Source organism: Astatotilapia calliptera, chromosome 5 (genome assembly GCF_964374335.1).
Source record: "Astatotilapia calliptera chromosome 5, fAstCal68.1, whole genome shotgun sequence".
In the NCBI taxonomy this organism is placed as follows: Eukaryota; Metazoa; Chordata; class Actinopteri; order Cichliformes; family Cichlidae; genus Astatotilapia; species Astatotilapia calliptera.
This window is the reverse complement of record NC_137426.1, coordinates 20241678-20265837: the sequence shown is the minus strand read 5'-3', so window position 1 is coordinate 20265837 and position 24160 is coordinate 20241678. Positions and strand designations below refer to the sequence as shown.

General features: G+C 40.5%; 2 protein-coding genes across 5 annotated transcripts in view; one reads left to right on the top strand and one right to left on the bottom strand.

The window, feature by feature from the left end:
• The window catches only part of dstyk (dual serine/threonine and tyrosine protein kinase), a 28970-nt gene extending 15630 nt beyond the window's left edge, over positions 1-13340 (top strand). Inside the window, exons 5-14 of the mRNA XM_026167920.2 lie at positions 3823-4061; positions 5035-5118; positions 5225-5401; positions 8448-8577; positions 8974-9130; positions 9643-9775; positions 9918-10031; positions 11790-11904; positions 12024-12158; positions 12713-13340. Of these exons, the coding sequence (XP_026023705.2) occupies positions 3823-4061; positions 5035-5118; positions 5225-5401; positions 8448-8577; positions 8974-9130; positions 9643-9775; positions 9918-10031; positions 11790-11904; positions 12024-12158; positions 12713-12900 (1472 nt within the window). The 3' untranslated portion in view covers positions 12901-13340. The remainder of the gene's footprint in view (positions 1-3822; positions 4062-5034; positions 5119-5224; positions 5402-8447; positions 8578-8973; positions 9131-9642; positions 9776-9917; positions 10032-11789; positions 11905-12023; positions 12159-12712) is intronic.
• Positions 13341-15414: 2074 nt separating this feature from the next.
• The window catches only part of celsr2 (cadherin, EGF LAG seven-pass G-type receptor 2), a 68656-nt gene continuing 59910 nt past the window's right edge, over positions 15415-24160 (bottom strand). The window contains exons 25-34 of one of the 4 annotated variants that reach the window (XM_026167916.2): positions 23024-23136; positions 22703-22785; positions 21817-21943; positions 21616-21726; positions 20393-20523; positions 20221-20306; positions 19947-20117; positions 18769-18981; positions 18467-18689; positions 15415-16692 (exon numbers count right to left, since the gene is read on the bottom strand). In XM_026167916.2, coding sequence (XP_026023701.2) covers positions 16668-16692; positions 18467-18689; positions 18769-18981; positions 19947-20117; positions 20221-20306; positions 20393-20523; positions 21616-21726; positions 21817-21943; positions 22703-22785; positions 23024-23136 — 1283 coding nt within the window. In that variant the 3' untranslated portion in view covers positions 15415-16667. The other 3 variants (XM_080301858.1, XM_080301859.1, XM_080301857.1) reach the window with 3 other exon arrangements.

The window sequence follows — 24160 nt, the reverse complement described above, 5'->3', positions numbered from 1 at the left end:
GAACATGTTTACGTTTCCATCTACAGGAGCCTGTTGTTGGGTTTTTGTTTGTGTGTTTTTTGTTTTTATTTATTTTCATATTTTTTTGAGGGGGGCGTATGGGTGTTGTTCGAGATGAATTTAATCACCCTGATAATATTTTTGGCTGAACACTGGCACACATGCATGCACGGTTTCATTAGTTAAATTAATTAAGTAGTTAAATTAAACTAATTATTCCTCTGATTACATGGTGCCATCCATCCATTTGTTTTTCCCCCAATTATCCAGTTTAGAGTTGCTGGGGGACAGTCCACTTTGTAAGGTATATAGAGCTGGGCGATATGAGATTTTTTCATATCACGATATGTTTTTTTCATTTCAGGCGATAACGATATCTATCACGATATAAGCCAAATAACTATATTTGTAAGATTTAAATGTGCCGTTGCTCACAAGTAAAATGTGAAAGAATCAGCAGCTTGTTTTTATTTAAATATTTATTTCCCATAATAAGTTCAACAGGGTAGATGTACTTAAGGAACATGAGTTTTTCAGATAAATAAAGGCAAATATTGCAAACTACACAAAAGGCAGCCGCTAAAGCGTTTAAGTTTCAAAATAGAACAAACAAAACAGACTAAATTGTCAATTCCACTTAGAAACAAAATATTAATTCTAAAAATAAATCTTAGTTTGTTTTACAGAAGAACAGACAAAAATGACTAACTTTTGTCAATATCAAATAAACTGAGAACTAAAAGGAAATTCTCAATCTCTCCTTGTTGTATAGCTGAGCTTTTCAAACAGTTTTAACAGTTACTTTAGTCTGACAAAAGCCGAATGACGAATTAGCGCTTCCAGTCAGAGACTGAGGCTACGTCCACACGTACACGGGTATTTTTGAAAACGGAGATTTTCCGTTTTCGTTTTAAAAAATAATCCCGTCCACACATAAAGGCAGAAATGAAGGAAAACGCTGCTATGAACATGCCAAAGCAGCAGGTGGCGCTAGATTCCTAACTGTGCAGAAATGTTGGCCAATCAGAAGTCTAGAAGCCTCGGTGGGAAAAAGTAAACAAAGCTGGGGCATAGAAGCAGAACCGAGTCGTATGTGTGGAGGGACAGTAACTGTGTGTATATGTAAGCATTTAAACACTGCAGAGAGTAGAATTAACAGTAACAGTATTGTAGAAATTCATTTCACCGAAACAATAACGTGGCGCACAGTGTGACGCATGCACCAGTTTATTGTATTTCCAGACTTGCTTTCGGCACAATTTACAGTGCACGCTACTCTGTTTTTTGTCAGACTTGAAATAGCCGAAATACCTTCACACTACGGAACTTCTATGGCTCTTCCGTTCGACAATCTCTCCGGCATTGGAACCATCATCTGTTTTCTCTTCGGTCACGCTCGGTTGATTTTTCTAGTCGGCACACTCATTTCCTCCATTACCCGCTGGCTGCTTCCCAAACAAACACACGTGCGGCTTGGCACTTGTGCTGTACTAACAAGTCACGCGACGTGACGCTGCGGCTGTGATTGGTTCGGCTCTGCGCTACTTAATTTGGATTGGCTGACCTTTTTTTTTTTTTTTTTTTTTTTTGAGGACAAGAGCGGCGAGGTCTATCGCGATAGCTTAATTTCTCTATCGAGTAAAAGTTATATCGCGATACATATCGTTATCGTTCTATCGCCCAGCTCTAAAGGTATACCATGTTAGGAGCAGATTGGACCCCTTCGCCCCAACTTGGGCATTCAGAACATCCTTAATTCTTCAATGCAAAAATTCAACAAGGTGCTAAAATGTTCCTCAGAGATTTTGGTCTGTACTGAAGTGATGGCATCACACGGTTGCTGCAGATTTGTTAGCTGTGCATCCATGATGTGAATCCCCATTCCAAAACACCCGAAAGGTGCTCTATTGAATGAGATCTGGTACCTGTGGAGGCCACTGGAGTACAGTGAAACCAGTTTGAGATGCTTTGGACTTTGCAACATGTTGTGCATTCTCTGTAAACAATAGAGATGGTTAAGTGGGAAAATCCCAGCAGGTCAGCAGTTTCTGAAATACTTAAACCAGCTTGACTGACACCCAAAATCAGTCAGGCGAGTTTCAGTTTCACCTTTCTTCACGTTCTGATGCACCTTTTAAACTTTAGCAGGTCGTCTTGACTGTGTCTGCGTACCTAAATGCATTGGGTTACTGCCATCTGATTGGCTGATTAGAAATTTGTGTTGAACAGGTATACATACATGGCCAGTGAGTGTATCAGTGTTTACAGCCTACAAAGCCAGACTGTGCATAGTCTTTAGATACTTGCATAGATCTAAACAGATGTAACCAAGCCATCTGTGCTTCACAATCTGCCCCCAAAGTTTGGCACTGTCTGACTCAACATATTCAGAAAGAAAAGGCAGTCATTGCCTGTTGCTTTTGCTCCGGGTATGTTTGAGAAACAACTTCTCTTGGTTATCTGTAAAACATTGAGTAATACTCCGTGCAGGTGTTTTAACACTGAACCATTTCTTTTTCTTTTTTTCCCCTTTTAATCAGGAAATTGGCAACGTGCACTTTTTCCACCCATAACCTTATCATCAGTGTTGCAACATAAATAGATTTTTCTCCTCTGGAGAAAGATAGTAGAGATCATTGTTGAAACTACAGTAAGTCTGACACAATGCTTTGTACACAAAGGAGAAGAAGAACTGTTGGAAGCAGAATCCAGTGTAAAATTATATTGACAAGTTTGCAAACGCTATTGTGCCAACGTCAACCCTTTACTTTAATTACTTCAATTTAAAAAGTCCAGCTTGGCTCTGGATTGTCAGTTCATCAAATTAAAAAAATTAATTCAAAAATGTATTGAGTTTATCAAGAAATTACAGAGAAGAAAGTTTGGACAGTATATTAACTGAAACTTTCTCTTTCTAAAAAGGAAAAAAAAAATAATTTGAATTTGGTACGTGGTGTTGTACGTCGGGACTATTGCACTGACGTTGAATTGTTTTATTTTTTTCATTTTAAAGCTTTATTATCTGTGATTTGGGCTGTTTTTAAACAAGTATGAAGAATTAAGTTCCTTGTTTATGCAGTTTCTACAGGCCTTCAAATCTGCTGCCAGACAATGAACATCAAAATATTTTAAGGACTTCATTCATCGTTCTATTTTAACTTAAACTATACTCTTGAGAGTCCATACTCATAAAATCATAGTATCAGGTAGTTTCTATAAAAATGAAGTTTAACTAGTTTTTTAGCTAATAGAATTCAGAACCTTTTCCCCGCTCCTACAGCACAATTAATGAGTGATAAAATGAAATGTGTGTTGGAGCTTGCAACCTTTTTTTCTTTCACCTTTCATCCAAAAACATGGGTGTTTTAAAATGTGTTTACACTTATTAATATTAGTGATGATCAGTAAAAGGCAAAATTTATAATATTTATAAGAATTTTTTAAGAATTATTTTTAATGCTGGATGATGATTAAAGTGTATGATCGCTGCTCGTCATCTTTGTTGGCTCAAACCCTGGAGAGTCAATCTACCTCCAAACAGCATGAAGAGTACCTGTGAGGTAGTTTGCCACCCTCTGGGGATGATTATTTTTCTTGTAGGAAGCGTTGTTAAGTTTGTTCTTGTGGAGAAACGTGATTTTCAACAAGTAGTCTTCGCAAAATCCGATGCAGTCATATAAATACTTTGAGTTGATCCTCCAGTACACATGTTGAGCATCAAACGAAAATCCAGTGACATCAGTTATTCAATATTTATTTGTCCTTATTGTTTACATGTGCCACACGTTAACATGACAAACGGTGTTCTTTTACGTCAAATAGACGTCATCGTGACAACAAATGGAGAGCCTGTTACGTCAAAAGAGATAAAATCCTGCATCAACCAGATCCAGGAGCTGATAGTGGCCAGTTTGAATCAGGCTGTGGCGAATAAACTCATCAGCTCTGTGGATTATCTGAGGGAGAGCTTTGTAGGAACTCTGGAGCGATGCCTCAGCAGTCTGGAGAAGTCCAACTTTGATTCTTCTGTTCACAATATCACTTCTGATCATCTCAAACAGGTGGGTGAGAAAGGAGGCTAATGTAACATGTTTGTGTCAAGAAATGTAAGGTGTGAACACTAATCGCATATAAAAATGTCAAGTATTTCATTAAAGCTTAAAGGGGAAACTTTACTGAAGGGCCAACAGGAACAATGGTCTTTTCCACTGCAGAAAGAAAGTATCTCCTGTTGGGTTGTGGACTTCTGAGGGCCTCTAAAGAAACAGGAATTAAACCTAAAACCATCACAGTTTTGAAAGCTCATTTTCAGAAGCACAACAAAGATGTGTGACATCCGGTGTCTCTGGTTTGCTTCTCTCTTCTTTTATATCACTGTTTTTACCCCTCAGCCTTTATTGTTGTTATGTGGGCGAGCGGGGTTAATGCGATGGTGACGTAGGATTTTGAATTTATACCACAGATGTGTGTACTAGGATGTGTCTTTTATGTTTTCTCAGTTCAAACGTTTGAAATGTTTTCTATGTTCTATTGCGAATAAAATATGAGTTTGAGATCTGCAAATCATTCTTTTTTTAATATTTCACACAGCACCTCAATTCTTTTGGAATTGGGTTTGTGGTTTTGGTTAAGATGCACTCTTTTGGTGACTATCTTTTGTAGAGCGCCCGTCTACAGTTTAATTCTAATATTCTTGTCTTTGAGTCTGACAGATACAGTTATTCATACTTTGTGCTGTGTTGTTGAACGGTGTCACTGTCAAAGCTGTTGCTGCTGTTACATCACCACATTAGGTGAGTGGATGTTACACAGTGGAACAGAGCAGCCTGTTCTGTGAACTTGTGCCTGATTGAGTTCCTGAAGTGGAAAAGTGGTTTCTCACATGTTATTTGAGATGTTTGTTTTTTTGTTTTATTTTGTTTTTTACACAAAAGTAGAATAATGAGCTCTTATTAGTCATGCTAGAAGCTTTTTAGACTCACACATTGTCTTAAAATTTGGGTTTTGTGCTAACCCTTTTCTCACCTGTCACAGCTGTTAAATGCTGCCTATCACGTAGAGGTCACCTTTCATTCTGGATCTTCTGTCACGAGACTCGTTTGGGAGCAAATCAAACAGGTCGGTGTCTCAAACATTCACACAAATCATTTTTAAAGTACTCGGACTTCTGATGAGATGGCTATGTTTTTCCCTTTTGATATGAGTCTCTTCTTCTTCCTTGCAGATAATCCACCGGATAACGTTTGTTAACCCTCCTGCCATCACTCCAGAGTGGAAGCGCAAAGTGGCCCAGGATGCCATCGAAAGTCTCAGCGCTGCCAAACTGGCCCGAAGTATCTGCTCGCAGTTCAGGACCCGGCTCAACAGCTCCCACGAGGCTTTCGCGACATCTCTGCGTCAGGTTAAAACCTTCTCTTTTGCTTTAGCTGCACTTTTCTTTCCTATTCCTACAAATACTTTCGCCTGTATGATCTTAAATATACGTAAAAAACTGTCAATGAAATGGTGATGATTCAATAAAGGTTGACTACTCACCAGTAACTCTCACTGCAGTCAAAAAAATGTTGGTTTTAAAGTAAGGCACCACCTCCAGGGCAGTGAGGCTGTGAAACTAGAGCTACCGCTGGTGTATAGGGAAAAATCGTGACCACAGCATCTACACATTGTTGTTTGTTTGTTGAGCAGCAGAGATGAAAGTGCCGTGTGATGCTGCGGTATGCCTTATGAGACGTTTCCTGGAACTCTCACATATGCAGAGAGGTATTTGGGACGGCTCTACTATTGTTTGTGTAACATTAGCAGCTGGTTTCACAGGGAGTCAAAAAATGCGAGAGCTGGGAGCAATTCACAGCAGCTTCTTTGAAAGCCCATTCTCTTTAGCAGCTGCAAGACTAAAGGCTGCTAACCGCACAGCTCGAAAATGGACAATTTATTAAATCAGTGAAACTTATTTAAATACCACTTTTCACAGATACAAATCACAATAAAACAAGAAGTAAAAATGTAAAATAACAATGTCAAACAATCGAATATAGCATAAAACAACAAATTAGTTATTTAATCAGATTCACTGTTATTATTTTTGTATTTATGCAATTGGCATGCATGGCGTGGACATCCCTCCATAAAGCCCCCAACAGATGAGTGATGGTATTTATCACATGACAGACAGTGTGGGCCACATCAGTGTCTCCATTATCATGCAGTTACACAAATACAATGATTTATTGTGACGGAAGAGGAGGTGATGTTGGGTGAACATAACTAATTGAAAATAAGGTTATTTATGCTTCTGATCCACTTGTCGAGTGCCGTGGAAACCAGCTGACTAAAATAACATCATACGTGTGTCACGTTCCTGTTGGAGCCACCAGAAAAACAAGCAGGACATCGGCGAATAACGGACATTAAAACGCAGGCTTGGTGTGATATTCAGGATTAGTAACACTTGAAAGTCTGATAAGGTATTGTTGTCACCTCACCAGACAGGTGGGCGAGCTGCGTGGACTCCCAGCTTTGTGAATTCAATAACTCAAGAACACAGCAACGTAGGATTTTCAAATTCATACCAAGGGTGTATCTACTAAAAATCTCCAATAAGTTTGAATCTTGGTGACCTCGACTTCATTGTCAAGATCACAGATGAAGTTTTCTGAAAATCTTGTGAATGCGATAACTCGTGAAGTTACCTAAGATGTTCAAATTGATGTCATGGTTTTTTACAACGGTGTGTAATGGCCTTTGTGCCGAAAAGAGCACACGACGATGATACTCGGCACTTTACACGAGCCCCTAAGGTGATTTCACTTACAGACTACAGACCTGTAATTTTTCCCATTACTGAGCTGCATCTGGGAATCGGTAGAATCAGATATCAAACTATCGGCAATTTTTCAGCTTCTTGGTGCAAAATATGGATGACCTCCAGTCCCACCGATTCTCAGAGATTCTCACGTTAAGCAACACGTTACAGCTTGCAGCTCCAAACTTTTCTTTTTTCTTATTTGCTTAAATACAAAGCTCATACTTCACATACATGAGTAAATAAGAACCGAGAAAAATGTGTTCTTTATACAATCAAGCATTTTTTTTAATCACTCTAATTGTTGTGAATTTTTTCCTGCAGATGTCTTTTAATAATCTCAGCTTGTCTCGTGATTTATTTACGAGACAAGCTGAGATTAGCATAGTTCTGTCTTTAGCTGCAAAGCTGCCTTGTGTTGAATATATGAACAAATCTAGCTTACTCTGTTGTTGTTGTTGGTTTTTTTTTTTTAAATTGTTGTTTATTTTGTTTTCTGGCTCAGAATCGGCCTGTGGGGAACATTGGATAAACAGAAATGTCTTTTCTGGTTGAGCTGATGAAACCCCAATTAACAAAACTAGTTAAAAAATAATTTCATTACAAGCCGGGAGGGGAATTTCCTCTGGAGCTGCATGAATTGTCTTTGAGTTGGAACCAAAAAAATTCCACAATGCAGGAAAAACCCTGATGTAAACAAATAAGTAATTTAATTTACTTAACAACATTTGAACTTGCAGTATTTTATTAGTTTGGTAATAGTTAATAGTGAGCTGTTAGTGGTGACCAAACCGTGTAGATTAGAGCTGTTTACTGTTGCTCTCTGGTTTAAAAAAAAAAAAAAAAAAAAGAGGAGTGAGTCGGTGAGCTCCTCTGCGCTGACCTCTGACAAATGACGTCACATAGCCATAGGGTTCAAAACAGCTGGCCAGGGGTCACTGAGAACTTCAGGGCCAGCTAGTTTTCCATGGTAGTATCTCACGCTTTAATATAAAAACAACATACAGATGGATTGAGATTATTGAATCCAAAAACATGTGGTCAGAGCTGTACTGATGTACAGGGTGTGCAAAAAGGACAAATTTTACATTTTCTTTAGTCACAAAACCACAAAAACCTTTAGTTGAATCTACAAAAATGGTAACGATAACCCAGTTTGACAGACATAAAATAACATTTTGTACTAATAAGATGATTCACCAAGGCTGTTAGTTGAACCTTGGTATATCTCAGCATGGTGTGATGTGGTGTTCTTAAAAGAAACGGAGGAAACTTAAAATGTGTAATGAGCTGCTTGTGCTCATGCTTCTGTAGAGAGCAAAGCAGTCTTTGACTCATGTTAGTGCGACTCTTTTGAGACCAAACTTGTTTTACTATGAAGGAGAAAGTTCTTGGGCCAAACAAACATGATGGGTGGCTCAATGAAGCATTCATCAGCTCTGTACATGGACTCTGTTAGTTAAAGGGCTGTGCTTACATTAAGTTTAAACCTTTAGAGAGGAGCCTCTCTGCTGGCTTTTTTTCCCTACAAAAATAACTGGTTAGTAACTAATTTTGGAAAATGTTATTGCTAACGAATGAGATCAGCCATTTGATATGTCCTAATGCAGGGCATGAGTTGTTACACCATGTGTTGTGTTTGCAGCTGGAGGAAGGGCACACGGGTCGTCTGGAGCGCACCGAGGACCTGTGGCTGCGTGTGAGGAAGGACCACGCCCCTCGACTGGCCCGCCTGTCTTTGGAGAGCCGCTCTCTGAGGGATGTGCTGCTGCACGGTGAGTCACCACCGAATTCCTCTGTCGTTCCCACAAATGGGCACAGCGCACTCACACGTTTCTGCTAACTGTGGCTCCGTCAAGTTCTAAATCTGAACTTAACTAATTTAACTCCAAGACGTGTCCCTGCTTGAATGAAAAGTATAAATTTTAGGTCATGGGGGAAAAACACAGGGAGACTTTCCACTCCCAGTAGATGAAACTGTACAGTGAAGGTCACTGTATATTTGAGTGTGAGTACACTACTTAAAAATAGGCAAATCTAATTTAGAAACACAATAAGTGACTGGTTAAAATACTCAGACACTGGCAAAGTTTCAGACTTAGCTTCAAAGCTGCATTTATAAACACAATCTTATTATCTGCAATTCTTTTTCTCTCTCTCTCTTCTCACAGGCAAGCCCAAGCTCGGGCGGGAGTTGGGCCGGGGTCAGTACGGCGTTGTGTATTTGTGTGACAGCTGGGGAGGACACTACCCATGTGCACTAAAGTCCGTGGTCCCGCCTGACGATAAACACTGGAATGACCTGGCTTTAGAGTTTCACTACACACGGTGAGTTATTAGGAACAAGTGTTTGAACACAGTCGCGTCTTCACACCAAACAGCTGGCTCCAAATGCATCGCAGCTTTACTCGCGCTCAGCAGCTGTGACTAAGAAAGTTTCTCAGGCAGCAGGTGCATTCATCAAGAGCAGAGCTCTGCTTATAGAACATGACAGGCTGCTTGTTTTCAAGGCCAAACTCCACCCAGCTTATAGAAAAGTAGTTTTGGCTGTTGAAGCCTTGAGGCTCTTTTGTGTCATGTCAGTGTTTATTTTTAAAGGTGACAGCATGAGTTCATTAGCACAGTTAATGCTTGTGCGCTATAACCTCCTCAGCTCTGAGGAATTCTGGAATCTCCAAAACTTTGCAGAGGCGAATTTATCAAAGGCAAACAAGATTGACTTCAAGATAACAGAAGTATAAGCAGAAGAAGGTGGACGGGGGTGAGAAGTAAACCTTTTATGATTTTATAGCTAAAATATGTTTTCCCTCCCCTTTCTTTGGGTGTGTGCGTCTCCTCAGGTCACTGCCCAAACATGAGCGGCTGGTCGACCTGCACGGCTCTGTGATCGATTACACCTATGGAGACGGCTCCAGCATATCTGTGCTGCTTATCATGGAGCGGCTGCACCGAGACCTCTACACAGGCTTGAAGGTGACTCGATAAAGCAGCGAATAACAGAGATCTTAGGTCATTGTTTTATAGGAGCAGCTCCGTACTCTTCTACTCTGCTCTTTACATCCTGTTAAGTCTCCGGTTTCTCTCTCTCTCTGTTGTTTTTGTTCGTCCCTGCCAGGCTGGTTTATCACTGAAGGAGAGACTGCAGATTGCTCTGGATGTGGTGGAGGGGATCCGTTTCCTCCATGGTCAGGGTCTCCTGCACAGAGACATAAAGCTAAAAAATGTTCTGGTAAGTTCAGATCAGCTGTCAGTTAGACCGGCTATAGTCTGTGACTGTGTAGCTCTATCAGAACTCTATATTATCAAAGTAGCCCACGTTCATAAAATACATGGCACAGTTGATCTGAATGACACCTTTCCAAGCACAGAAGAAAATGCACTCCATAGGTTCAGCATCATACAATTACAATAATCTCTACATCGATTACTCACCTGTGATCTGAGTCACAAATATAAACAGTCTGATTACACTAATAAAATGCAAACAGCTGTATGTCTGTTTCCACTGTGAATAATAGTAAATGGGCAGAGTGCTGACAGAAAACCACCATAAAGGAAAATACAGCATGTCTCAGGTTTGCAAAAGACCACCTGGAGGTTCCCCACACAAAGTAAATGTAAATCTCAGGTTGCGTTGTTTGTGGGAATGCACAAACCGTCTGGACGGTAGTATGTTCAAGTGTTAGTGCAACAACAGGTCAGCAGCTTTTGGAAAATGCACTCTTACATCTGCTTGGGAAGATTCCCTCCTGTCTGCAAAAGAGGATGTGATCCAGTCTCTTAATGCTATAATGTTGAAGTGGGTCAGAGATGATCCTTCCTCTATTTCTTTGTGGAAATCTGTAATCTCAGAGGTTGTGAATATGGAAGAACGTGATCAGTGGAACGTCTGTTGATTTATAATCTGGAATTGAATAGATGACACGGATGATCGCCACCTTTTTGGTCTAAAGTACGTAGACTGGATTTATGGACTAGTTGTTGTATTTCACTATATAAAACGGGCCCTGTGCAAGTGCGGAGTATTGTCTCATTGCATTACTGATGTCACAGCTTCAGTTTAACAGCATCACTGTAGCGTTGTTAGTTTTTTGTAGTTTGTTCTTTTATCTTTCCCAAATTTAATAAACAGAATTGTGAGGAAAAATGAACAAAGCTTCATCCCAGCTCTGAAGTCTGTATTCAATGAGGAAACAGTTAATTCAGTGCACAAAATTAAATTATCAGAGTGGTTGTAGAGATGTTGTGGCATGGTCTGCCCAGGGTTAAATCAGGAAATCTCATAAATATTGGACAGCTTTGCAGGGAGAAATTTTCCTAAATTTGTCCTTTGTGTTGTGTTCGTTCTACAAGGAGCATCTGGTGGAGGTTGTTGCTGCTGAATGAGGTTCCACAAGTTAGTAAAATCAAGAGTTTTCTTAGTTTTTCCAGCCTTCACATTAAATGCATGTGATAATAAAAGTGTTCAACAGATGCAAGTTCAGTTTAATTGTTATTAGTGTAGTTTGATTTAACTCTGTTAATAGCTGTAGCCAACATTAGAACTACAGTTTCCAATCTTTATTTTAAACATTCAAGTAACAAGTGTTAATGCACATAAAAAAAAGAATAAACATGAAATCAAAGAAAGCTTCGTATTTACATGGAAAAATAAGTTGACCCCTTCTTGTTTGGAAAAGCGTAGGAGGAATCACATGCTTGTTAATGCCTGCTCCTGTCTACCAGATCTTGTATACCTGTTTTGATTATACAATTGAAAATATACACGCATGCTATAAATAAATATAAAATTACAGACTGCAGCACAATAGCTATGCATGCGTCCTACAGCTGGACTCTTACAACGAGCCATCTGTGTGCACGAATGCTCTCAGGTGACTGTAAACTTGGCCTTTGCATAAAGATCAGACCACATTTTTATGAGTGAAAATTTAAATACTGCAGTATTTTCTACTTGATTAGATAACCATCTTTTTGCTTTTTCTAGTTGGACAAACAAAATCGGGCAAAGATCACCGACCTGGGCTTCTGTAAACCAGAAGCCATGATGTCTGGCAGCATAGTAGGAACTCCCATCCACATGGCTCCAGAGCTGTTTACAGGTATGATTATGGGGCAGTGCATTAAAAAAAGAGAGTTATAAGAGCAGGAAGTCATAACTGCAGCTTGTTTTGTGTGTCAGGTTTTAACTTGTCTCCACTGTGGCATTGTCTCCCGACAGGAAAATATGACAACTCTGTCGACGTCTACGCCTTTGGGATCCTGTTCTGGTACCTGTGCACCGGTTCAGTGAAACTTCCAGAGGCTTTTGAAAAATGTTCCAGCAAGGATCAGCTCTGGAACAACGTTAAAAAAGGTAAACGGCCCTTTACCAGACTCTTTGAATCTTGGAGAATGCAAATCATAGTTCAGTTTGCGAATATGGGAGAGAGTTACGATGCATGCAATGAGATCATAATCCCAAAACAAAATGTACACTACAGTGCCAAAAGTATTCACTCATTGAATTCAGGTATTCTAGTCACTTCGACAACCACAGGTGTATAAAATCAGGCACGTAGGCATGCAGACTTCTTCTACAAAGTTAGTGAAGGAATGGGTCGCTCTCAGGAGCTCGGTGAATTCCAGCGTGGTGCCATGATAGGACGCCACCTATGCAACAAGTCCAGCTGTTTCCTCACTACTAAATATTCCACAGTCAGCTGTTAGTGGTATTATAACAAAGTAGAAGCAATTGGGAATGACAGCAACTCGGCCATGAAGTGGTAGGTCATGTAAGGAAGTGTAACTGTCACTGCTGAACACACAGATAATCTGTTGATTGTCAAACAGGGTGAATATTTGAGGAAATATTTGGATCGCTCGTGTTTCGGCCAGAGACTCACTTGTATCCATGTTGTCCTCCATCAGGCTCCAGACCAGAGCGCGTGCCTACTTTTGACGAAGAGTGCTGGCAGCTGATGGAGGCCTGCTGGAACGGGGACCCCTCCCAGAGACCCCTGCTTGGTATCGTTGAGCCGAGCCTGCAAAGTATAATGAAGCGGCTCTGCAACTGCAACTCGGAGCAGAAAAGCAGCAGCCTGGAGGACTCAAACTGAATACACTCCAGACAAACTAACACGTGTGTGATAGAGATACTGTTTGGAAAAGTATTTTTGTTGTATTTATGAAGAACGGAGCTGAACGGAGAATTTTGGAAAACCAGGCACCATTTACAAAAACAAAAAAAGGTGTCCAAGTTGACCTCCTTGTTCACACTTGTTGCATTTACATTATTTATGAGATGTTGACCAGAAGTTTGCAAATACGTGTTTTATTGATTGTGTAATTGATTTGTATACAAACTCTATTTGCTTGTTGCTGCACTGCTAATTGCTACTTTGTCATAGAAATGTTACTAGGTTCAAAGTGTTTTAAAAGTAGTCCATTCCCAGTATTATGAAAAAAATATAAAATTAATTTTAGATTGTATTTAAACTGAACATGTCTGTCTATACAAGCACATCTTTTTTTAAATAAAATTATCTGTTACAACCAATCAATCCTGTCGCAGACTCATTTTTAACTCAATTTTAGGAAACAAGTTTTTAAGAAGTTTTTAGTAGAAATGGACTTTTGGGGACATTTTCTTGCGTCTCATGCTGATGCAAAGGCAAAGCTGGAGACCCTAAAGGCTCATCACCAACCTTTTATTAAAAAAAGAAGGGGGGAAGGGATAGCTCAGTAGGTAGAGTGGTGGCCCCATGATCGGAAGGTCGGGGGTTCAACTCCACTGAACGGCTACCCTGAGGGTACCCCTGAGCAAGGTACCGTCCCTACACACTGCTCCCCGCGCTGCATTGGTGGCTGCCCACTGCTTCGCTAGGGAACTATTTCCCTATGGGGACTAACACATACACATTATTATTATTATTATTATTATTATTATTATTATTATTATTACATTATCCAGTATTGAAAGTCTGTTTTACAACTGATTGTTAAATATTCTTATTGGTTTTTAATGTAACACTTTTTTTCTTTCTTGCATTTGAGGACTTTTCTCAGGGAAAATTATAATTCAAATGTTTAATAAGCAGTGTTTTTCGGATATATTGAGTTTGTGCATTCATTTCAGAAGCAGCTGGAGCTCCAGACAGAAAGCAGGTAAAGAGCATTAGCACCATCTAGTGGGCTACAGCTTTGAGTTGTAATATTGAGAGACAAGTTTGGACAGTTACGGGTGACTCGTGACACAAAGCTCATACAGTACATGATAAGAAAACAAACAAAATTCATCCAGCTCCATTTAAAAGTCTTAACCTAGTCTCTCAGAAAAGTTTCCTAATATATTATAAATAATAAACAGATTAAAATATCTGAGTGATGAATCACCAATAACTGCAATCATACTTTCCATCAATTTTGTTTTTAGAATGATTATTTTAGCCTTTATTGGACAGAGGTCAGTCAAACCCAGGCCAATTGTGGTCACCTGTGCAAACAAATGATCTATAAAAACACCTTTTATGTCTGTTTTGTGGTAGTTAAATCTTAAGTTAACCTGCTTGTCATCAGACCATGGTTCACGACCAGATCAGGATATTTGGTGTTACCGTATATTTTTATTTCGGTATAAACTTGACTATGCGTCTGTTTTTAAATACATAAACACAAATCTGGCTTTTTTATTTTTGGTGTCTGTTGTTTTAAAACACAATCAAACATTTTTCTTGTGTGTGGTGATTTTATAGAAACAGACCTGAACTTTAAAGCATGAACTTAAAAACAAAAATGAAAGGAATGAATGACTGTGTTCCCAGCACTCAGTTTTTTCTGTCTGGCAGCTCATCTCTGAGAGCGGCCTAGCAATGACGCCACTGTTAACCCTACAATCCAAAGGTTAGAAAAAACAAACACAGTTTTTAAAAAATGAAAAATGTACAGTTAAAAGGTTTACCAGTGAAATAGCAGCTCGCATGTCTAGCTTAGCTTAGCATAAAAAGCAAAAATAAAACAACATGACTCCCAACAGGCCACATGAGGACCTGGGACTGTTGTGGAAGCCCTTTCTAATAAGGGTGCGGCCCTCCATGACAGTCCGAGCTCCTCATGTGGCCCTTTAGGAAAAACTAATCGCCCACCACTGCCATGGCTTTTCTCAGCTGCCTCTGGACTGCTGTGGGTGGAGGTTAAAGTCCCCACTAAACACTTAATATATAAAGTAAAACTATTGTTTTTACAATTTGTCATTTTAATGTTAGAAAAAACACGGAGATAACATCTGTTTCAATAATCACAGCTGTCAGGCTGAGCTTCATTACCATTTTTATCTAAAATAACCGTTTCCTGGCTGTGGCTCTGGATGACTCATTTTTCTAGCTCTCAAGACATAAAATCACGCGTTTCCAAATTCCAAAAAGATTCCAGTGATGTTCATTTATAAGAACACAACAACACTCTAATTTTTAAAGTTACAGTGTGTAAGTGTGATCAACTCTTTTTTTCTTTTTAGAGAATATAACCCATGCGTGACAGCTGCAAACAGCTGTACTGAAGGACTATCAAACTAACACATCTGAAACGCAGCGTTACCTGAACTGGCTCCAATAAATAGGCCAAAACGACGGGAATGGTAGAAAACAGTTTAATCAGTACAAACAGGAGCGGCAGAGTGAAAGACAATCCTCTGTTTGGACACCAGTGTTATAACACCATGACTGACGTGGTAGTGTTGGCATGAAATTTATACATTAAACTCATATGGTTGGTAAAAAATGGCTTCACATCAATCTCAGTAGTTACTCATATGAGACTTTTTTTTTCTCTCAGATATCAAGAGTATTTCCTAAAACCAAGGTCTGAACGTGTGTACATATTTACTAACATTTAACAATATGTTCTCAATTCATTTACAGGCCACTCTGTACAGTAAAAATGAATTACAGCTCAAATTTGCATGTATTTAATTACTTTACAAAAGACACAAGCTTCGCTGCTAGTCTATAAAATACAGCTGTTTAGTCACTGAACTCAGATGTGTGCGTCCCTCGGATAAAACAATGAAAAATTCCCACGTCCGTAAAAAAAAAAAGATGTGCTCTCAGTGGCTTACAAAAAAAAGTGTATCAAAAGTCCTTTGAGTCTTTACTTTTTAAGCTCTGCACATACAGGTTTGTTCCCACCTGTGGCCTCTGGAAACACCCTTCAGTAATCAGTAGCTTACATGGAGAATCCAGGCAGATGCAGTCAGTCTTAGTGAGCAGCTCACGGTCCACGAACACGCAAAGAGCCTTTGAGGACGACCCGCACTCGAGCGTGTTGCGTCTCTTGGATATTTTCAGGCCTGTAAAACCTCAACAGCCTGAGTCTGAAGTCATCGAACGTCAGACGGGCAGAGACGGCAACAGCTCCAGTGACCAGAGAGACGGCACAAAACACAGCAGTAGATGAAAATGGAAAATTTCCCTGAATGTTTGCAAGTGTACAACTAAATGAGCCTGAAAGTATGACTTCTTTTTATTATCTGTCATCAAAACGATATAAAAATCCTGGAAAAATAAACAAAGTTGGAAAAAAAAATGGACCACCAGCCAATCAGGACAGTAAATCAAAAAAAAGTGCATTTCTTCAAGTATGTAAACAAAACCATTTCTGTAAAGGGAGAGTGAGGCTTGTTGTGTGAGGGTGCGGGCGGGGTGGTGGCGCAGGGACTCCTGAAATTTTGGCACACGTGTATGAACTCGCACGCACACATAAACTCCTTCAGATGACGAGAGGGGAAGGGGGAATTCCTTCTTTCCACAGTTTATCAAGGGGGAAATCCAGTGCTTCCTGTTTGCAGTCACTCTATGACCTGCAAAGACACACCCCTCCGTCAGCAAGGTCACATGGAGGTGTTGAGGTGGCTGCTGGGAAAACAGGGTGGGTACGATGAAGATGAATCAGAGGATGATGGGATGGAGAGACAAGTGTTGGAAACGAATGCAATAAATTAAAAAAAGGAAATAAAAATGACAATGAAACACACACACAGACAGATACACACACAGATGCACACACGGGCTGTGAGGGGTGACCGAAAAAATGATGCACCAATCTGAAGACAGTGATCCTGATTGTTTCTGAATGAGGATCAGAGCTTCATGGGATAAAACTAAAGAATAAAAATCTGAGATTTTTGGAAAGAGAAAAAGGGGGTAAAGAAGGCTGGTTAGTAAAGTGGAATTCACACTGCTGTGAATAATGACTGCATCTTTAAAGTACCTTTTAATGAATACAAAAGTGTTTACGTCTGAACCAGCCGCGGGCCACTGGTTTTATACAGTTTCATAGTAAAAGATTTCCTCTCTTCTTGCTGCATCTCCAGGTTTTTGTCTACATGATCACAAATAATTTCTGTGCCTTTTTTCAAATACTTTTAATGTGCAAATTTGACGATCTGTCTCAATCCTCTTTGCAATGAACCTTCTCCTAACTGGGAAGCTTTTCTAGCATCCGTCGGTATCAAATCTTTGGCCTGATTTGTTCTCCTACTAGAACAAGAGTAGGGTCACTTTTAATTTTTCTTAACAGCTGCTAAAAAAGACTTAATAAAATCCTATGGATACTGTCACTATGTTTACATTTATGGCACTAAAGCTTTCATTACCCTGTGAAAATCGTCACCTATCACTGCGTTTACAGTTCAACTGACTTCATGATCAGTGACACTGAGACGCCATTTAACAACCTTAAACTAGCAGTTTTATAAATGTGGTATTTTTGGCTTGTTGTTCCAGAAATCTCAAACTGTGTGTAAAAACCACACTTAAGAGTACTGTGTATGAGTCTTGAGCCCCACTGTTATTTCTGTATATGTTTTTAGACAATAGCTGCAGCGATTTATTGAAACACGCAAACATAAATGTAAATATAGCAAAAACAGAGTTTGTGCAGCTTTTAACGTGTTTCGAAGTCAATATTTGCTACGATCTCCTTTATTCTTCAGTCTGAACTCTCTCTCTTCTGGCCATAATTAAGACCTCGAGAAAGTCTGCAGAACTCAAAGTAAAATATAAATGGGACTCAAGACATTTGCGCAGTATTATTCACATGTTGCACATGCACATGTTGTCTTTGCTTTATTCTGTACTAGTAAGATGTGTTTGCGTGAAACACTAAGCTGCCTTAAAACAATGACAGAAAGCTGCCGATGTCCAGAACAGAGAAAAGGAGTGATGGCAGTAAAACTCACATCTAAAATAGAAAAGTTCTAAACTGCTCCTTTAAACATGATGGCCACAGAAATTTATTACATATATGATATAGTGATTAATCCAAAAATATATTGATCTTTAAGGTTAGTGGCTATAGTGATAATATGTTAGACTTAAGTGAACTCTTTGAGCCCACACTGACTTTCACTGTGTACAGGATATCAGGAATGGTGCTGTCTTCCTTTGGTTTCACGTTAACATTTAAGCGGTTCGAGTGGAAACGACACAGACTACCAGGAATGAAAACGACCACTGATGGCAGCAAGACTCATAATTTGACAGACAGCTGAACGAAACACTGAACGACTCCAGCAACAAACAGCGGACACACACGTAGGCGACGACGCTGATGCGTTTGCATGAGTGAGTTTCCCTTTTCTCAGAATCTGATGCTGGTTTTCATCTGTATCGACTTCCTGATACTCACTCTGATCCCGATGAGTCGCCGTCCACTGTCCCCGCCTTGATGCTCAGGGCGACCCCGTTCAGCTGGTCAGGCAAGCTGCGTTTAGCCGAGGCCGCTCGACTTTCACTAGAGGAAGATCCATGAGGGGACGCCGTACCCGGAGCGTTTTCGCACAGTTCATTGTTGATGCGGTTGAAGCTGTTCCTCTCCACGATGGGAGAGAGCTGCTTCTTCTTTAGGATCCCTGGACCGGGGTAAGATTTGGTTTAGCTTATTTATTTAATAATGGTCAAGCTAAAGCTCTGAGGTTTGGATGAGCTTACCTTTGTGAGGGTGGGCGCTGAAGTTCGGCAGACTAGGCAGCAGTACCGTCACGCTTTCCTTTGTTCTGTCGTCTGATAATAACCGGGGGTCGCGGACGATTGGCTCGTGATTGGCCAGCCCTTCCATCTTCGCTCTGTCTCCACCCGTGAGCTCGCTGTCACTCGCTGTGGCAGCGTACTCTCCGGGCCAGTACAGCTTATTCAGACCGTTGTCTGGAAAACAAAAACACACAGAGTGAGCTCAGCTCCTCTGATGGGTTGATGTTCCTGCTTTACAAACATGTATTCTTGGTCCTCGTAGGTGAACATACACAAATGTAAAGATCATGAAGTAAGAATCCAATTTTCTTATACTGGATTCTTATTATACATGTACACAAATACACACAAATTATACACTTTTCTTTCTGGAACAATGTCCTTTGGACAGATGAGACCGGAGTGGAGATGTTTGGTCATAATGCATATCACCATGTTTGAAATCCAAACACAGCAGATCAGCCCAAACACCTCAGACCAACTGTCAACCACGGTGGGGGGAGGGTGGTGATTTGGGCTTGTTTTTCACGCATGGGACCTGAGCAGTCACAGAGTTGCTCATGCATTCCTCTCCTCTGTCCGACGGCTAAAGCTCGACTGAACACGTGAACATGCAAAAGAACAACAACGCCAAGCAAAAAAGAAAATAAAGTAAGGTGTCGCACCGATTCAGACCTCAACGCCACTGAAATCCTGTGTGTGACCATAAGAGAGCTGTGTGTAAATGAATGCCAGCAAAGCTCAATGAATAGAAGCACCACGGTAAAGACGACTGAGGCAAAACTCCTCCACAATAATGTGAGACTGAACGTCACGCAGAAAACTATTACCTCAAGCTGCTGAATCGCGGCGTGCATTTCGCCTTAGGTAAATAAATACTGACCCATTGTGTCGTGTCATGGTTTTTTGATAATCGCAGCTTGTATCGACCTCATTTTAAGACCTGCTAAGGACTACGTAACTTTTTTATATTCCTTCTAAGACTTTAGAACAGGGGAGGTGGTACAGCCTGTCCTCCATCCTTACATAAGTGCACTTTCTTTTCACTCTGACTGTTTGACTGCTTTTCAGAAAGTAAACCATTTTGTGGTGTGACTTTAGTGTAAAGGCAATGCATGTGAACAGGTTCATGTGAGTACCTTGACTGAGTGGTTGGGGTCTGTTGGCGACATTGGATGCCAGATTTTCCCAGCATTCCTCTGGCGGGAGGGGGCCCTCCTCATCCTCGCTGTCAGAGGAGTGAGTGGAAGCGTAGGAGCCGCTCTGGTCGTCCTCCAGAGACAGGTCGCTGTCCGAGTCGCTGTCGTGATCTAAACATTGACGGGTTAGCGTCAGTGAAAAACAAATCCAGTGACTCCATCAGTGCAAAAGTGGGAAAGTGAAGAACAGATCTGAGGAAAATGAGCACGCTACCGTCCAAGTGCTCCTTAGTTTCATGGAAGAGCGACGTGTGGTCATTGAGAGCGATGTGTGCCTGACTGTTACTCAACCCGTCGTCACTGAGAAGATGGAAACAGTTCAGTTCACTTACTCAGTCCGTCACTCAGCACACTGATAGTAGTTTTTTATTAAGTGGTTTCCTCACCGGAGGACAAATGGCACGTAGCTCTGCTGGCTCTTCCCACTCTGCATGGTGCCGTTCAGCGACACGCTGGATTCGCCAAAGGGGAGGTGGTACAACCTCCCGTCCATGTAGTTCGTGTTGCATTTATAGCTCTGGAATTGGAGGCAAGAGGCAGGCAGAGAAACATGTTATAAAAATACGATGCAGAGTTATTTCAGATGTAAAGAACATAACAGGGAGTTTATTGTTCCTGCAATTTTTTTGTACAGATGCTAAGAAACAAACTTGGATCAGAGAGAAAAAACTTATTTTCTTGAAATTTATTCTCTAAATAATATTTTAACTGGTCTGTCATGTGAACTTGTCTCTGTTTAGTCATTTGAAGGATATATCACACTTTAAAAGACTCTAAGTGAAGACAACATTTTCACCCTTTCTCCAGTAAGCCACCGGATCTATCTCTAAATCTACAATTGAAGAAGGTCTGTCACGAATCGACTGTACAGCCACACTGGAGTATCTAAGAGAGGCCTGGCAAGAGGATCTCATGCAGAAATCACAGCTCCAGAGCATGTGCACACGTAATCAGTTCGTGCCAGATGTAACAGTTCAGGATACAGCACAGATCCCCCTTTCCAAACTCAGATCGTCTATTTCCTTCCTGATCAGTGCTCGCAAACACCGGCCTCTCTGTCTCTGTTTTTGGAATGATGAGCACAACATTATACTTACAAAAAACGTCATATTGAAACTGAGTTTCATCCTTCTGCCTGAAAATCAGTTTCAATATGACTGATTTTCAGGCACAAGCATAGGTCTTTTTGCTAAGAATATCCATTCAATATCTGAGTGAGTATTTGTCTGTGGATTACATGCCACGCTCCAGTTTACCTGTTTGTTTACAGCAACAGTTTTACGGTGAGGTAGCGCTCTTTGGCACAGATGAATGAGATTTATTTTTCTTGTTTAGTAGAGTCAGTCATTTAGGGCGGAGAATAAATCCTCCTTTTTTATAAAATGTCAAAAAAAGCTCAAAGCTCAGTCTGTTGGGAACAGATGGTGCAGTATCAACAGCATAACTGATATCTGAGATAATTACAGATTTATTTCTTTAACAACAGCTGACGCCATATTTTAGTTGTTTTTTTTAAAGAAACTCCAAATATGACATCAGCCTAACTACGTATCCCAGAGGTGTCAAACCGAATGAAATATTTTCTCGCCGCTTATTGCGAGGGACTCACGGAGGCCTTGGATTTGATCATGTGATCGGGTCGCTTGCGGCTGCAGCAGTATTTCATAGCGTTCCTTGCTTCTTTATTGAAGACAATACGGAAGAAGAAAACAAAGGGACCCTGGAGTTGGACGACAGGAAAAGGTTAAAGGTTAGCAAAAAGGCACAACTGAGCCTTTCAAGCAGTTTCAGGGTGAACCGATGGGCTCACCTGCACACAGTTGAAACCAGCGAACAGGTAGTGGAAGATGATCATGTCGCTGTTGACGGAGAGCAGTGCGAGAAAACACGTGACTGAAACCAGGAAGAGGACACAGCCTGCGGTCTTCAGGCCAGAGCTGCAGCGAGAGGAAGCACAAAGAGGAGTTGGCGAGGAAGGACTTCTGGAGTGACCAGTGACCTGACTCGGAAACCAACAACAAGAATTCAATGCAACACACGGAAAAACAGAGCAGCACATGGATCTGAGGATAAAACAGCAACAAAAACAGCAACGATAAGCATGCCGAAGCTGTGTGCCTGAGATGACCATATTCTCTCTATGACATCATACAGATCCAAGAGTAGAAAAAAACTGTCTGAAACTGAGTGCTTAGAGTGGCCTGGGTCAGGGGATTATTGCAGAAAATAAAATAAAAAAAGAACATGCACAGACAGCAGCTCCCGAAGAGCAAGGGCTAGACTAAAGATTTGATGTTTTATGATGTTTATATTACAACATGCTGATGTCAGCCTCGTTTCTTTTCTTTTTGGAAATACCCAATAATGACATCTGCACTGGTTTCATAGTCCCTGGGTCCCCGACCCTGGTTCAGCTGGATGTTTCTTCCTGTCAAAAGGGAGTTTTTCCTCTCACTGTCGCCAAGTGCTTGCTGATTGTTGGGATTTTCCCTCTACTACTTGTTGGGTAATTTTCCTTAAATTTACAGAGGCTTGAGGTGACTGGCATTGTGAACTGGTGCTGTATAAATAAAACTGAATTGAATTGTGTTGCTAAACAGTGACTGCCTATGTACAAAAATTTTCCCGTCTAAACATCCTCTAATCAGGTAGGAAGTAAACGGCGCTGGTGTTGAATGACAGGCCGGGACACTCACACACGAGACTCTTTCTTCTCGATGCTGTGGTGTCTCAGCGAGCAGGAGGCTCTGGACGACAGGATGTACAGAAAGATGTTCATCTGTGGATACACAACACACCAGTATGTCACTACTGGCAACACAGCAGGAGTTTGTGACAAAACTAAAGTAAAGTGAAGGTCTGCAGTGCAGCATGTTAGAAGAATAAACAATAATTAATGTAGCGTGAAAATGCTATGCACGCTGCTGAGGTGACAGCTTTACCTCCGTGTCTTTATATCTTTTAGTAAAACTACAAGATATTCATGTGCGATTGGATGGATGGATGCAGGTACTCACCGACACCACTATGGCGATGGGTCCTGCAAAGCTCCAGATCAGGGTATCGTACATAGACAACCAACAGAAATCAGGGTTTCCATAGCCTTCGGGGTCCAAACCCACCGCCAAACCTGGAGTTGACCCCAGAAAAAATAGACAGTGTGAAAAGTTTGTTTAATTTTTGTCTTGATTCACTCTTTACTGAAACTATTTTTATCTCCAGAGGATGATGTCACAGTGAAAGTTACTAAAGCTGAATAAATAATGACTTCTCATGGTGTGGCTGGGTATATAGACACGTTCTGTGGGTTTATAATCTGTACAGGAACTAACTGAATTGGCTATTCAACGAAACTAATTTAACTGTAAGACTGTTGATAATGACCAACTTGTACATCTGATATTCAGACCCCCGGTTTGATCCTGGGAAGAAACACAAATCTCTTTAGTTGTTGTGGTCCTGGGTCAGGTTTGTCGCATTAAGTTAGTTAAACTTCTGCGATATTGATCTGGTCAGTTAAGTAGCAGAGGGTTGTTTCAGTTTCAGCTGCTTTGGTTTTAATGAAGTGAATAACAGGTGGACAGATTGATATCCCTGAAGTTTAACTGACTTTGTGTTATACTGTGATGATCGAGTGTTCCCTTCTTTCTTTAGCAGTGTACATTTATAGAAAATCCTTCTGCAAAATAAAAATGTTGGGAAAAGCTAAAAGATTTAAAAAATGACTTGATTCAAAGAAATGTTGGATGGATCAGTGTGGAAAGACTTTAAAAATAGCCAACAGCTGACGGCCAGTAATAATAATATAATTGTGATTATCTAAAAAAATCTGATCAAGAAAGGTGACCCTGTAAAAAAACACCTTCCTCAAACCTTTTGCGATGTCTTCAGCTCACAAAGCAGATATAATGAAAAAGATCATTCAAAGATAATTCAAATTGGTTTGTTATTTTTATTATCCACTCAGCTTTATTTTAAAAAATTAATTTGCTTTTAACGTCTTTGTGATTGTGTTTGAGACGTGTCTGATTCTTTTCCTCATTTCTGCTCCCGCTGTCACGAAAGACGTTATAAAGGTTTAAGATCCTCGTTATTCCACTCAACACACAAGCTGGGTGGAGTGGTTTTCCTTTGTCGAGTGGGTTTTTAATTCG